Source organism: Mus musculus, chromosome 16, assembly GCF_000001635.26.
Source record: "Mus musculus strain C57BL/6J chromosome 16, GRCm38.p6 C57BL/6J".
Classification (NCBI taxonomy): domain Eukaryota; kingdom Metazoa; phylum Chordata; class Mammalia; order Rodentia; family Muridae; genus Mus; species Mus musculus.
Genome location: NC_000082.6, coordinates 4915684 through 4930620, shown reverse-complemented (window position 1 = coordinate 4930620; position 14937 = coordinate 4915684). Strand labels below are relative to the sequence as shown.

The following is a 14937-nucleotide window of genomic DNA, read 5'->3' as shown; positions in this document are numbered from 1 at the left end:
CCAGCACCCTTTGCACATACTCCTGGGGACTGTGAAGAGGCCTCTGGGGGAGAGGTGAGTCTCTGCAAAGATTCAAAAAGTGAACCTGCTCACCGAGGCTCCCTAGGGAGCAGTGTACTTCAGCACAGATCTGAACAACCAGAAAGCTGGGCCTGTCTAACAACCTCCTGCCCCACAAGGACACCAGCACAGGCCTGACAGCCTGACACTAGGAGACACATTGAGCCTCAGGCAAACCGCAGAGGGGACTGTGTCTCTGGAGTTGTTCTGCCATAAACACAGAGTACAGGGGCCTGGGCTGCTTGCAGAAGGCATACCTTTCCTATACCTTTCTCCTTGAGGGCGTCGGCATAGTAGACTGGGCAGCCATCCCATGCTAGTCTCCAAGAGAGCAAAACTGACTCTTGCGTGGCCTGAGGAATGTAGTGCCAGAGCCTCTTGTGATGCTGAGGATGGAGCTGGAGCTCTGTGGTAGAACCCCGGCCTGGCACGCACATGGCCCTCCAGAAACACACAGATACACAAAACCCATTTCTGACAAGAGATCAATATGGAGGGCACATAGAACCTCAGAGTTGTACTCCAGAAAACAATCATCTAATCAATCAATCAATGAATTCAAGGCAGCTTGAATACAGAAGAAATACAGCCTGAGTTGTATAGCACTTGGGAGAGAGAGGCAGGAAAATCAGGGCTCTAGGCCAGCTGGCTGAGGTTGCATGAGAGCATCTCAGAATCAAAAAGAGTAAGATTAGCTGGATGTGGTGGCGCACGCCTTTAATCCCAGCACTTGGGAGGCAGAGGCAGGTGGATTTCTGAGTTCGAGGCCAGCCTGGTCTACAGAGTGAGTTCCAGGACAGCCAGGGCTATACAGAGAAACTCTGTCTCGAAAAACCAAAAAAAAAAAAAAAAAAGAGTAAGATTGCCAGAAAGTGGTGACACACACCTTTAATGTCAGCACTCCAGAGGCAGAGGCAGGCAGATCTCTGCACCCGAGGCCAGCCTGGTCTACAGAATGAGTTCCAGGATTGCCAGCACTACATAGAGAGACCCTGTCCTGAAAAACCAAACCAAATAAATTAGTTGATGTCATTTGCAGGAAAATTGATAGAACTAGAGATTCGTTTTTTAAAAAAGGACCCAGACTAAGACTCCCTCACATGCTGTAGAATCCAGATTTTAATAAGTAGGGCATGAAAACAGAAGTGGGGGCTGGTGAGATGGCTCAGTGGTTAAGAGCACTGACTGCTCTTCTGAAGGTCCTGAGTTCAAATCCTAGCAACCACATGGTGGCTCACAACCATCTATAACGAGATCTGACACCCTCTTCTGGTGTGTCTGAAGACAGCTACAGAGCACTTACATATAATAATAATTAAATCTTTAGACTGGAGCAACCGGAGCATGGGCCCACTAGAGTGAGCAACCTTCATTCCTAGCAACCACATAATGGCTCACAACCATCAGTACAGTTCAGTGTACCCATTTACATTAAATAGATAGATAGATAGATAGATAGATAGATAGATAAATCTTTAAAAAATATTTTAAGAAAAGAAAGCAGAAGGGGACTATGTGGGGGAGAAGTGGCCAGGAGGAGGCAGTGACAATACAGGGTAATGAAGGTTTACATAAATGAGACAACATAAAGAGAGGAAAGGAACCAGCATGGGGTGTGTGGCACAATAATGATACAGATGTGTGATTACCACTGTTTTGTATGCTAACTAAAAATAAGATTAAGGAAAAAGGACAACCTAGCAAGAATACCCATTTAAGTTCTCATGCTACTATAAAAGCAGATAGGTTCAACTGGCTGAAAGCCGTGGGTCATCCAATACAAACAGATAAGCTGTGGACAGAGTTGCTGCACAGAGCCTGGAGAGGGAGCACACATGTGGCTCAGCCAACATAGTAGTAAGGTGTGCTGCCTGCCTGGTACTGTCAACCCGATACAAACTGAAGTCATCTGAGTAGAGCTTAAGGACACCCCCACATTTTTCTTAGTGAATGATTGATGGGGGAGGGCCAGCTGGCCCAGCCCACTGCAGTGGTGCCATCCCCTAGCTGGTACTCCTAGGATCTATAAGAAAGCAAGCTGAACAAGCCATGAAAAGAGCAAGCTGAACAAGCCATGAAGAGCAAACCAGGAAGCAGCTCCCTCCATGGCTTCTATATCAGCTCCTACCTCCAGCTTCCTGCCCTGTTTTGAGTTCATGCCATAGACACAGAAGTGTAAGTCAAATAACCCTTTCCTCCCCAACTTGCTTTTGGTCATGGTGTTTAATCACAGCAAGAGAAACCCTAATAAAAAACCACAGGTCTACCTGCCCACACCTCAGCTGTCACTGCTGTTTCTTTGGTGAGCTATGCTTAAGTGACCAGCTGCCCAAAATTCAGATCAGCTCCCTGGGCAAGGACATGCATGGCCCAGGCCTGTACAATTATTTACTGACAGCAAACAATTGGTGTGACTTGTGGCCCGTGTGCACTGGGAGCCTCAGCCCAGCACTTTCTCTGCGCAGAGCTGGCTATGACCAATTATAGCAGATTCTAACCTGCTGCTGGGCCTTTGGTGTCCCAATTATCAAGGAACAAAATGCACCGTAACATTCTGTGAAGCCACAGCGAAGCCTCGCAATCCTCGCGCACACAGCAGGCCCTCCTCCCCATCCTTGCTCTCCCGGCTCTCACCAGGGAGGTTGGACATTGGCCTCACCTGTCTGGAGACTTGCTCTGTGTCTTGCCCTTCTGTAGGCCACTTTCCATGATTCGATCAAGTCCAGCAAGGGGACAACTGGCCTGGGAAAGACCGTCCGAGATGCCTGAGTAGGTGATTTCCTCATAGAGGGGAGCTGATGGGATAGCCGGGGAGACAGCTCGTAGACCATTGAGTGCCTCAAGCAAGGAGATGGGCTCATAGCCAGGTGGGATACTGTCAGAACTCTGTGGGAACAAAGCCAAGTGAGGAGGGACCAGACAGGCTCCTTGCCCATGCCATGAAACCCCAGAAATGGGACATTCTCCTCCCTAGACCTGCTCGGCTGTGTCTCGATCATGCCGCCTTCTAAGGACTCAAGCCCCATCTCTTATCAAAAGCTCCCTTGCAGGATGGAAGCCAGCCTGCTCAGGATTCCCTCGGCCACCAGCTCCAGCACACATCCCAGTACCCAGATGTCCAGAGCGATCATTAAGGTCTGCAAAAGCCACTGTCCCCATCGTTACCAAGGTCCTACGTAGCTTGCTGCTCCCACCTTGCAGAAGTGGAAAGTGTGAGGGGTTAGTGAAAACAGGAGAACTCAGGGCCAGGCAGAGCAGAGCCATGCCAGAGGCAGGAAAACCAATGCTGCCCTAGACTAGGGGAAGTATGGCCTCCAGGGATCCCAAGCAGGGTGGCAGTGGGGGTGTGGGTAGGTGTTCTACTGCAGCCTCTCTTAGAAGGATATAGGTCGGCAGGGGTCAGGGAACAGCGAGCAGGCCGTGGCACTCTGGAGAGGGCTCTCTCCTCAGGCTCTCACACACAAGGCAGAGAAGGGCAGAGCTCACTAATGCTCACACAGGAAGTACTACCCTGTGAATTACAGGACAGGGCAGCACCCCTGCAAAATGTGATATGCACCAGGCTGATGCTGGCCCTCTGGCTAACACTCATCTGTTCCCACCTGCCTTCAACTTCAAGGTGAAGACTTGCCTCCTGCCCACCCCTCCATCAAGGACAAACGCACTGTTTCCCAAGCTTCTTCCTTCAGGCACACTAACTCTCAACTGGCTCTGGCCACTGCCTGACTTTTGCTCTCTCTGCCTGCCTAGGGTGCAGGAAAAATATCAGAAAACCAGAGTCCTCTGTCCAAAGAGCCAAACGTCAAGAGACAGGCAGCCAGGGTGCAAGCTGAGCGAGCATGCAGGGAATGCCGTGTGCCAAAAGGAGCAGTGCTACCGTCAACATCCATTCCACTGCCAGCAAGAAACAAAAGGGAAACAGGGCAGTCAGGAGCTACAGCGAGCAAAGCTGGAAAGAAGGGCTGGGCCGGGGCTGGCTACCACCGGGCACCGACACTGAACAACAGACCTTCAGCTTTGCTTGTGCCATAAACCTCCCTTCCTGGGCAGGGATGCCGGGACTAGGGAGAGCAGATTTGACAAAGTGTGTTAAACATATTAGCTTGGGTTAAGATGACCTCCCACACTCGTTGGTTTAAAATTAAGGGTTGAGGCAAAACGGAGCTGTATGACCGAACACACTTACTGTTTCCCTTTTAGGTTTCTTGCTGGCCAGGGAGGCAGGGTGCGACTTTGATTTTTTAAAGGGACACTGTCAAAATAAAAATCACATGTTTTACAACTTCTACCTCCACATGGCGTGGGGACCAGCAGGGTGAGACAGGCTCTGGCTTTCTGCCTCCAAGCACACCCAGGAACTCTAAAACTATGGTAGACTTAACACAACCAAAATTCTGCATCAGGGCTCTGCACAGGCTGCCTGCACATAGCAACAGTTCCTGGGAGCCCTGCAGTGGGTCCCACACAGAAAGGAAGGGTACTGGATCTGTCCTCATCCACAACCTAACCTACTCATGGTCTGAGTCTCCCCAGAAGAAGAGGTCTTGGCCAAGGTGACATGAGAGTGGCTACCCAGTCAGCCTCATCGTTACCTAATGACTCTCTGGAGGCCTCATGTGGGTACTTCACAGAAATGGCCTTGACAGAGTGACAGGATGACAGGGCAGAGAACAAGCACACACTTCCCCTGAAGTTCTCAGACCCCTGAAAAAGGCAGGTGGTTCCCAGAGCAGATTAGACTTCCGGCTAATTACAAATCAAGGTTGCATCTACTCTGCAATTGGCTCACTCAGAATAAGAGGACAAACAGAAAGGGATCCCTCTGACCTACAACCACCAGGGCAAAGCCCACCAACATGCCCAGCACCGCACAGCACCAGTGGAGCCCTCTGCAGCATTAGACCCCTCCTTCATGGGGCAGCCTAGCTCAGAGCCATTTCTCCTATAACTAGCAAGTGCACGGTTGGTGAGTGTATGGTTTCTCAACCAAAGCCCACACAGTATGCTAGACAGCAGAGCTGTTGCGGGGGTCCTGTGTGTGTGGCAGGGTGGTGCCCCACTGCGGCAGGAGTGCTACACCTCTAGTCCAGAGGCCTCAAGGAAGCCTCAGTGTTTGAAAGAGAGGCCAAAAATATCTACATTTCATGGAACACTTCTAGACTTTTAAATGTTGGCAGAGGCCAGCTGCCAAGGTACATCCTTTATCCTAGCAGTCGGGAGGCAGAGGCAGGTGGATCTTTGAGTTTGAGGCCAGTGTAGCCTAGAAATGAGTTCCAGAATAGCCAGGGTTATACACAGAGAGAATGCGTCTTAAAAACAAAAAAAACAAAAAACAAAAAAAAACCCAAAGCAACAAAAACAAAACAAAAAACAACAACAACAACAAAAAAACCCCAATAGAACAAAATCAAAGTGTTGGCCCAGTTTTCAGAAGTCTACTGTGGGAGAGTATAACACATCTACTGATCTTGCTGGTTGTGAATAAATAAAGCAAGTCTTCTGGGAACAAAGGCTTTGTCCCTGGATTTCCAGGCCACAGAGCTTATTATTCTTTCCTCTTAAAGTAGAGGCAAGCCCGTCAACAGCTACTGGTCCCTATGGCAGGTGTGCATGGGAGCTAAAGGAAAGTCAAGGCTCAGCTCTCCCTCACTCCCCAACTGCTTGAGCTTTGCCTGCAGACTCCCACCCATTTCTAGGAATCACTCTCATGTGTCTGGGCACTTGTGCACGTGTCTCATCTCGTTATTTATGCTTCGCACTTTAGGTCTTTTAATTGACAAGGCCTTCCTGACCTGCCTGCAGCAAGGTCAACATAGGCAGTCTATAGAGGGCGCCTCCAGGCTGAGGCTGAAGCCAGCCCACAGACAGTAAATACAGGGGCCTTGCAAAGGGTGCTGCCTAAGGTAATGGTGGAAAGGGTGGCAAACACTGCAGGCTCCTGCAGCACAGCACTGCTTGATCCTTCATTAGACCTTGCAGGGTGCTGTGGGGAGCCATGTAGATAAGAAGGAAGATGAAAGGCACTTACAGAGTGCTCATCGTGGTCCACACTTTGGGCCAAGACAGGGCTGAAGGAGATGGGAGACAGGGCCCCTGGCTTCTTCCGCACAGCCCGGATCTGCAGAAGGGCTCGGAACGCTATAGCAGGAAGGAAGAAGAAGGTGTGAAGAAGGACGCATCTTCAGAGACAGGGGAGACACTAGAGACTGTGCACATCCACCACACTTTGCCACTCACGGTGCCAAGAAACAAGGAACATGTTCCACATTAGAAGCAGAGGGAATCCTTAGCAGATGGAGAACTGGCAGTTTCTAAGGGCAGCTAAGAGACCAACAGCTGTCTAAGGTCCCCTCTACACATAACAGCAGCTGTAGCTGCCACTCATATCAGTAGGCTGAAACAGTGGAGACCACAGAGGTCTCCATACTACAGGCTTCGGCCTGTGAGCTCTTCAGAGGGCGGGACAGGAGCAAGGACATGTGATGACTACCAAAGACAACCAGGATGGATACTGGTTATGTAGCAGAAGGGACAAATTAAGACAAAGGTCATCTCCGAATGCCAGCTCTGCCCACAAATGTGGCCTGGCAGGGAACAGTGTGACATTCCAAAGACACAGTGAAGGGAGGTGAGGCCCATGAATGTGCCATAAATCAGGATCATGTAAGGTATGCCATCAGCCTGTATCCTGGTGCTGTGGAAAGCAGGCCCCAGGACAGTGGCCCTTCTATTCACATCTGTATTAAGTTCTGCTACTTTCCAAATCCCACTGCAGGGCCCTTTCTACCCATCCCTCCAACCTTAGCCCTACACATAGCTGCCATCTTGAGCATACATACCCCCTCACTGCAATGGCTGTCTCCTAGTCCCCATGTGCTTCCAGCACTGCACAGACACGAAGCCTGTGCACCCTGCTCATCTAGATTCCTACAACAGCCTCACTTCCACAACCACTTGTACTTGGATATATAGCAACCAGAAAAGGAAGGACATGCACTGTGGACAGAACTCGTAGCTCTATACTTGCTCCAGCCCTGCTGACTTCTGGGTCCCAGTGTGGCCCAGGAGGCCAGGCCTGGTGCTTGGCTTCACTAGCTCCAGCCACCGTGTATATCGGGGTGGGGGTTTGCAGTGGGGCAAGCTGAAAGGACTGCTCTGAAAGGGCGGCACATCTTGGCCACCGGTCACCGTGGACCCTCTATGTAAGAAGAGTGCCTCTCCTTTATCACAGGTGGGTACCAAGGCCTTCAGAAACCTCGGCTGGAGCAGCCAGCCCACCTCAGCCGAGTCACTGGGAGCCCGGGACAGACAGTGTACTTTCCCTTTCTGTGTGCACAGCCTGTCTCATGACCACAGTGCTAACTCACACATTATATGGACACACACTTGCACACTTGACTCTCAGGGACAGCCACTGCCACACACTGCTTGCAGACAGTGAGGCCAAGTGCAGAAGCCATTTCTGATGGTTTACTAGCCATGAGCCTGGGTGAGTTTCCTTAGAGCCTACAATGTGGGCAACAACCCAGCATCACTTGCCAACTTCCTACCCACCACAGTGTTCTGCTTTTACCTCACTTTAAGGTTTTTAAGAATAGTTCCTAGGTAACCTTGACAACAGATTCTGTTCAAAGCTTAACCTGCTTGGTTCAAGTGTCACCACACTTCTCTATCTTCTTTCTAATCTTTCCCTAAAGGATCAACCATGCCTTGCATGAAAACTCATGGTGTTTCCATGTTTCATGCAGTAGGGAATAACAGTCCCCAAATCTGCATATTCCACAATCAGAACCCTGAGTATGCTCACGCAGCCGGCAGATGGGGCAGTTGTTGGCCTGGTACCGCAGTGTGTCAGCACAGGAAGTGCAGAGGCACAGGTGTCGGCAGGGCAGGATCAGTGTGTCCCGCAGGTCTGACAGGCACACCACACACTCACTGCTGTTGTCACTGTTCTCATCATCAGAAGGCTGTGGAGACAAACGTATGGGTGTCAGTGGCTTTGTAAGAGCCTGAGGTGGGCCTGATGCTGCCTAGAGCAAGTCCTGTGTCTAAGTGTGCCATCACCCCTAGAAGCTGTGGCAAAGGGAGTAGGAGGCATCAGGATCACGTGGAGCCCCTCGAGCACCATGGGGGAGCACCACATGGGGAGTAGCAGGCTCACGTGCAGGGGCGAACCCTGGCCTCCCCCAGCTCCAGTCCGGCAGAGAAAGGAAGGACTGCCCTTAACCCCGTGTCTTTACAACAGCTGGAACTGTCTATTCAGCCAAATCACTAAGCAGATCTAACTTGGAAATACTTTCATTTATATCAGCTTCCAGAAAGCACACCAGGACCTGGAAGGAGAGGAAGGAGCTATCTTAAACATGAACTGGGTAGCTGAGCCTATTTATTGGAGCACTGCCACATGTGAGCACTCTGCACTATCCAGGGCTACTGAGCTACAGCTGCACTACCAAGCAGCTGCCAGAGAAACCAGATTGCTAACCTGCTGTAGTGGCACACACCTTTAGTTCCAGTACTCAGGAAGCAGAGGCAGGTAGATCTGTTTAAACTTGTGGCCAGCATGGTTTACAGAGTGAGTTCTATGACAGTAAGAGCTCCATAAGGAGATTCTATCTTAAAAACAAATAGGGGCTGGAGAGATAGCTCAGTGGTTAAGAGCACTGACTGCTCTTTCAGAGGTCCTGAGTTCAATTCCCAGCTAAGACATGGTGGCTAACAACTATCTGTAATGGGATTTGATGCCCTCTTCTGGTATGTCTGGAGAGAAAAACAGTGTACTCACATACATAAAATAAATAAATCTTTAAAAACAAACAAACAAATAAAGCACAGATGGCTCCTATGTGACCCTGGTGTCAATGCAAGTGAGCAAAATGGGCTCACCGTGGCCAAACTGCCCTGCCTTCCCAGATCTGGCCATTTCCTGCTCTCCTGATGTTACATCAAGGTTGGCGCTGACTTCTTGCCTTGTTTATCAGCTCTGGCTGATCTGGGATTCACTATGTGTTACGGATTAGTCTCAAACTTGCAGATTTCTTTCCTCCTGCCTCTGCCTTCTGCCTGCTGAGATTACAGGTATATACTACCACACCAGGCTGACTTTCAAAGGCTTTAAAACCAGGGGGTCTGGCTGGACTACCAAGACAGCTTAGTAAGTAAAGATGCTTGCTACTAAGTCTGACAACCTGAGTTCAATCCACCAGGACTCACATTGTGGAAGAAAGAACTGTCCCTCCCAAATTGTCCTCTTACACACACACACACACACACACACACACACACACACGAAAAATTGTTCTAGCCCTCACACAAATTGATTTACATCATTATATCTTTAAAATAATAATGTAAGAAGCAGCCAGGTTCCCATTTCATTCTGCTGCATTTCCCAGGCCCACAGCCTCTAGAACTGTCTGGAATGTCTGTCTGTCTGTCTACCAGTCTAGAGAGCTCACTGTCTGTGAGAAGGTGGGAACCAGGAGACAGGGAAGGTTCAGCCAACGAGGAAAAAGCCAAAATGTGTCCTGTCTAGATGGGAAGAAGAGACAGAAGGTTCCTGGACCCAGGCTGCCAGGACAGTTTAGTGATTTAAACATGCTGGGAAAAGGACAAAACATTAAAAACAAACAAACAAACTGCTGTCTTCTGCTGTTGTTGGGGGGAATGAGGTCTCTCTAAAAGGTTTCTGTGTTGGAGGCTTTGACACCCGGGTCTTAGGGGAAGTTCTGGGAACTCTAGGAAGTAGGTCCTCTTTAGGGGAACTAGGCCACTAAAGGCAAGTGCTTGGGGAGCCAGGAAGCTTGTGCCTGGCCAGCCCTTCCTGTCTCTCTTTCCTGGCTGCCATGACGTGCGCTCCTTTCCTCCATCTCACTGCCCCTGCCTGGCAGACGAGCACTTGGAAATCTGTGAATGAACTGTCCTTGCTTCAGCTGCTGTTTTCAAGTAGTCAGTCACAGACACAAAACTCTACTTGGCTTAACTGCTAAATAGGAATTAAGGAAAAATGAGGAGCCCAAGTCCTAAACCTCTAGGGAAAGCCTCTTTCCCATCAAACCTTGTGGGTTCTGGGCCTCGGAAACCTTAGCAAGTTAGCCAGGGAGTAGGCTTCTGAAAGGAAGATGGAAACCTGGGCATGTGGCCAGCCTGGAGCCCAGGAAGTTGCCCACAAGAACGCACCTTAGTCTCCTGGTTGTTCTTGTTCTCGATGCCGTAGATCTCCTGCAGCAGGTAGCTGACCCGGTCCACCTAAAGAGCAGAAAGATGTGCTGGGGTTTGGTCAGTCTGCACTAGTGGGTTTCTCTGTACCTAGATCACCTCCAGAGCCACGGGTCCCAGGGAAACTGTGGCTAGAAAGTCTGTGAGACTAGTTGAATTCCTCCTCCTGAGGGAGGGCAGATGCCCCGAACAAGAGGCAGGAAACCCTGCCCTGTCCTGAGCTCAGTTAGCAACTCAAGGAGTAGAAAATGGGGCCAGTGGTCCGATACATGCATGCATTGATCCATTCATGCATCCAACCATCCATCCATCTATCCATGTATCTATCCATCCATGCATCCATCCATGTATCCATGTATCCATCCATACATCCATCCATCCATCTATCCATGCAGGCATTCATCCATCCCAGAAGGCCCAGCTCCAAACTGCCCACAATCATCTCCATTACCAGAGAGCAAATACTTTGGACCCATTCTGTCATTCACAAGAGGGCTACACCTGCTGTCTGTAGGCAGCAGAAAATAAGCCATATAACTGTTGTTTCCACAAGACATGGAAGTCACGTCTAGTAGTCTTAGACATAAAACCAGTCATGTTTTTTACTTTAAGACCTCATACTGACCTGTCCCACAGTACCCCCAGTTACTGGTTCCCAAGTTTCATGGACCATGGCAACCTTCCAGAAAGCCAGAATCTACTAGCTGGCTTTCAGAAGACAAGTGTCCCAACCACAAGTAGGGTCTTCTGCCTACCTAGTATCATTAGGATCTGAACCTACCAGGCAGGACTCACTCTGCCTCTCCTTTAAAGGCTAATAAACTCTATCCCACCCTGTAACTTTACAGGTCTCTGGTATCTGGGTAGCTACACACAGGACAACTGCTGTCACAGCCTTGAAACACAGACTCTACCTGTCAATCAATCTCATAATGAAAGTCTCAAATGGAGTAACTGCCCTATGTAGGATCACAAAACGTGATTCCCAAGAAAAGCTATCCCAAATCTCCCCTATACCCTGGGACTCCTCCCCTGTCAGACACTGACCTGGGACTCCTCCCCTGTCAGATGCTGACATGCTCTATTCAAGTCTTTGCCTGGTGCTGCTCTATTCCAGTAATTTGTAAGCAAGAGGCAGTTCCTCCACCCACTCATTTAGTAAACTCTCACCAAGAACTAACTGCAATCTGTGCACCATGGTTCAAACTGGGCAGGGCTCGGGGACCTACACAAGTTGCTGTAATACCAAGTAGCTATGTAACTGCCATATACAAAACATAGACCCCCAATATCCCAGAGCACAACAGGGCAGACTCAGGCAAGCAGCTCCTTCACGTCTAGAAAGAACATCCCATCAAATCCAGGCATGTGTTCAAAGCTGCATTGTATGTGTTTTGCAACCCAAAGGCCCATGATGTCTGGCACTTACAATTTGCTTCTGCTTTAATGGCTTCACGGAGAAGCTGCCATCCACATGCTGCAGGAGAGAGACACAGTTAATCTCAAACTGACCCCACCCTGCACTCTCGCCCAGCCAGGTGAAGGCCAACCTACATTCATGGCTGAAAATAAAAAAGGCTGAAGACAGGAGCCAGGCCACAGTGTCTGCATCTGCAACCTCATACCTGCCTTCTACAGTACCTGGAGCACCTTCCAACATCCCTGTAGACCCCAACTTTCCTGAGTGGTTCTGAGCATGTACAAGCTGAAGCCACTCGGCCACATTCTGATTTTGGCAAGCTACTTCCTGGCACCCAGAAGCAAGAGTCAATACACAAAAGTTCTTGGTCATGGCTTAGTGAGGAAGATGACAAAAAACACACTCAGAGAGCTAAGAATATAAGAACAAAATGGAATAAAACAAATTGTAGTGGAATTTTCCCCTAATTAATTGATTGGATACTAAAGATGACAAACAAACAAACAAACAATCTCTGGGTGAGGAAGAGGCAGGCCTTCTCTGTCCGAGAGAGAAAGAGGGAATGTAGGAGGAGGGTACTTCCTTTTGGACAGCAAAGCAGGCAAAATGTAGGCCTGGGACTCTTAGATCGGGTGGCAGAATCCACCAGAATCCGCCACTGGAAGATTTCTAACACAGAATAATTGATGAGTTTAGGATGATAGATTCCTCGCCCAGTGGCTGTGTTATCTGTTGATTCTAAACTAAGATTGTCTGGTGTTTTCCATTTCAAGGCAACTCAGGTGAGCTTCAGGGGAAAAGTAAATGCAGTGGAGCGTGGGTTGGTGAGAGTTTAGCCCCAGCTAGCTGTGGAAACTTGGGAGTGCGGAGCAATTTGGCAGCAGCTAGCCATGGGGACCGAGAGAGCGATTTCAGAGCTCTGAAGAGGCAGAGCCAGAGTTGGTGGGAGAGGCGTTGGCAAGGGGAAACATGCACTCTCCATCTCAGGCTATGTCCTAGCCTGGGAACAGACTGAGACTGCCAGACGGTACCATAAATATTATTTATTTATTTATTTATTTACTATATCCAACTTTTTAAAAAAAGGTTTATTCATGTATTATATATAAGTACACTGTAGCTGTCTTCAGACACTCCAGAAGAGGGCATCAGATCCCATTACAGATGGCTGTGAGCCACCATGTGGTTGCTGGGATTTGAACTCAGGAGCTCTGGAAGAGCAATCAGTGCTCTTAACCACTGAGCCATCTCTCCAGCCTTATTTATTTATTTATTTATTTATTTTATGTAAGTACACTCTAGCTGTCTTCAGATAGCCCAGGAGAGAGCATCCATCATATCTCATTACGGATGGTTGTGAGCCACCATGTGGTTGCTGGGATTTGAACTCAGGAGAATAGCAGTCAGTGTTCTTAACTGCTGGATTGTTTTTGTTTGTTTGTTTTGTTTTTTGAGACAGGGTTTCTCTGTGTAGCTCTGGCTGTCCTAGAACTCACTCTGTAGACCAGGCTGGCCTCAAACTCAAAAATCTGCCTGCCTCTGCCTCCCAAATGCTGGGGTTAAAGGTGTGCGCCACCACTGCCCGGCTGGATTGTTTTTTAATGACTTCACACTACAACAAATGTGCTTAGTGATATCTAGGGAAGCAGACTCTCAGAGTTGGGAAGATTCATCCAGGGTTTAGAGCTGAGGCTTTGTAATGACACTAACTACACTCTGAGTCAACCAAGACTAGTACTCAGGGTTGTCTAGTAAAGTTAGAGGATACTTATGGAAATCTCTAGAATGTCTTACTACAAAACAAAGGTTTTTACTTAGCTCTAAATTGCAAGCACTGACTGGAATACCCGTGAGGGGCTCCATTCATCTCACCAGAACTTGTTATGAGCACTTCTCCCAACAAGGCCCAAACACGGGCTGCTCAAGAGGTGGGGGCCAGCTCACTCATGTCAACTGCACTTCTGGTCCAAAAGAGCATTCCAAGGCTTACTACAGAGCAGGCTGGCAAAGCTGTGCAGATCCCAGAGTGGTCTAGAGACCGGAGACACAGTAGGAATGGGCTCTGTACTGAAAGCATTTCTTGGTGAAAAACCCCAAGTCAGCAGGACTCAAGATGAGTCAGCAGAAAATGAGTTGGGGGTCCTTGTAACCTGGGCTCTAGCCTGGTGCTGTTTTAGCCTGAGGGAGGATGGAGTCTTTGGGACTACATCAAGCAGGCATGTAACAAACACCCAAAGCTCTGACAAACGAGGATACATACATATGTATACAGGCCTGGGGTTGTTCTAGTAGGTGGCAGATACTCATCTACCCCTCCATTGTTCACTGAGCATCTCCACTGCAAACTCATGTCATGCCAGCTCTGAGATGACAAGCTAAAGGCTACTTTTACCAGGAAACAAGTAATATCATTAAACAACTGCTCAGAGGGATCAGGATAGGCCTCCCTCCGGTGGGACTGGAAATCTGCCTATCCCTATCTGGACTACAAGCTGCAGCCAGCAGGACAGGGGGAAAAGAACACACATACTCCAGGCAAGACTGCGATCAGTGCCTGGTGGCACCTGAGGATACTGAAGCTGGTGGAAAAGGATGGTGGCTGGAGGAGGGAAAGTTAGTCTGTGGCAAGGGTCTCCATGCAGGCACCCTAGCCTGTGCTGGCAGGTTCTTGAGGGTCCTAATGGGCTGGCCTTTTTCTAGAACATTCTGCCTTACCACTGCCTGCTCCAGTTCCCAGGCTACAGGGTGGTGGCCAGGATGGCACTTACCTTCTCAAAGGCAGCCAGGAGCACATGAGCGTGGCCAGTCACTTCCACAACTAAAGCAGTGAGATAAGAGAGGGAGGCCAATGAGAGGTCATGGCTGGGACTTTCTCCCTTTCCCTACAGCATTGGCACAGCCCTGAGTCCACTCCAGTCTTTGCTCTCATCTCAGACTCCACTTCCCACGTTGTTGCACGGCTAAGAGCTGTATGTGTATTATGGCAGACACCCTGTTCCCAGAAGAGGAGGTCCTCTGATGACTCAGGGAGAAGGAAGCCACTTCCTCCCCATAGGTCCTACACACTTGAAAATGAAGATGAGGAAAGACCAAGGATGCTCACCATCCCCTTCGTCCACCACAGCCTGGATGACTACTGGAAACACACCCCGGTCCAGGTCAAAGTTCAGCTAAGGAAAGGAAGCAAATATGGTCAGGTCCATAGACATCAGGTGGTGAGTTGGTCAGCCTGAGCTGCA

At 49.3% G+C, this 14937-nt stretch overlaps 1 protein-coding gene across 10 annotated transcripts in view; it reads right to left on the bottom strand.

Annotated features, from left to right (window-relative positions):
* Positions 1–14937, bottom strand: part of Mgrn1 (mahogunin, ring finger 1) — a 52197-nt gene that overhangs the window by 7676 nt on the left and 29584 nt on the right. For 5 of the 10 annotated variants that reach the window (NM_001252437.1, NM_029657.4, NM_001357061.1 and 2 more), the window contains exons 6-12: positions 14802–14868; positions 14467–14516; positions 11708–11755; positions 10240–10308; positions 7868–8027; positions 6089–6198; positions 2720–2946 (exon numbers count right to left, since the gene is read on the bottom strand). In NM_001252437.1, the coding sequence (NP_001239366.1) occupies positions 2720–2946; positions 6089–6198; positions 7868–8027; positions 10240–10308; positions 11708–11755; positions 14467–14516; positions 14802–14868 (731 nt within the window). The other 5 variants (NM_001357062.1, NM_001379014.1, NM_001379012.1 and 2 more) reach the window with 3 other exon arrangements.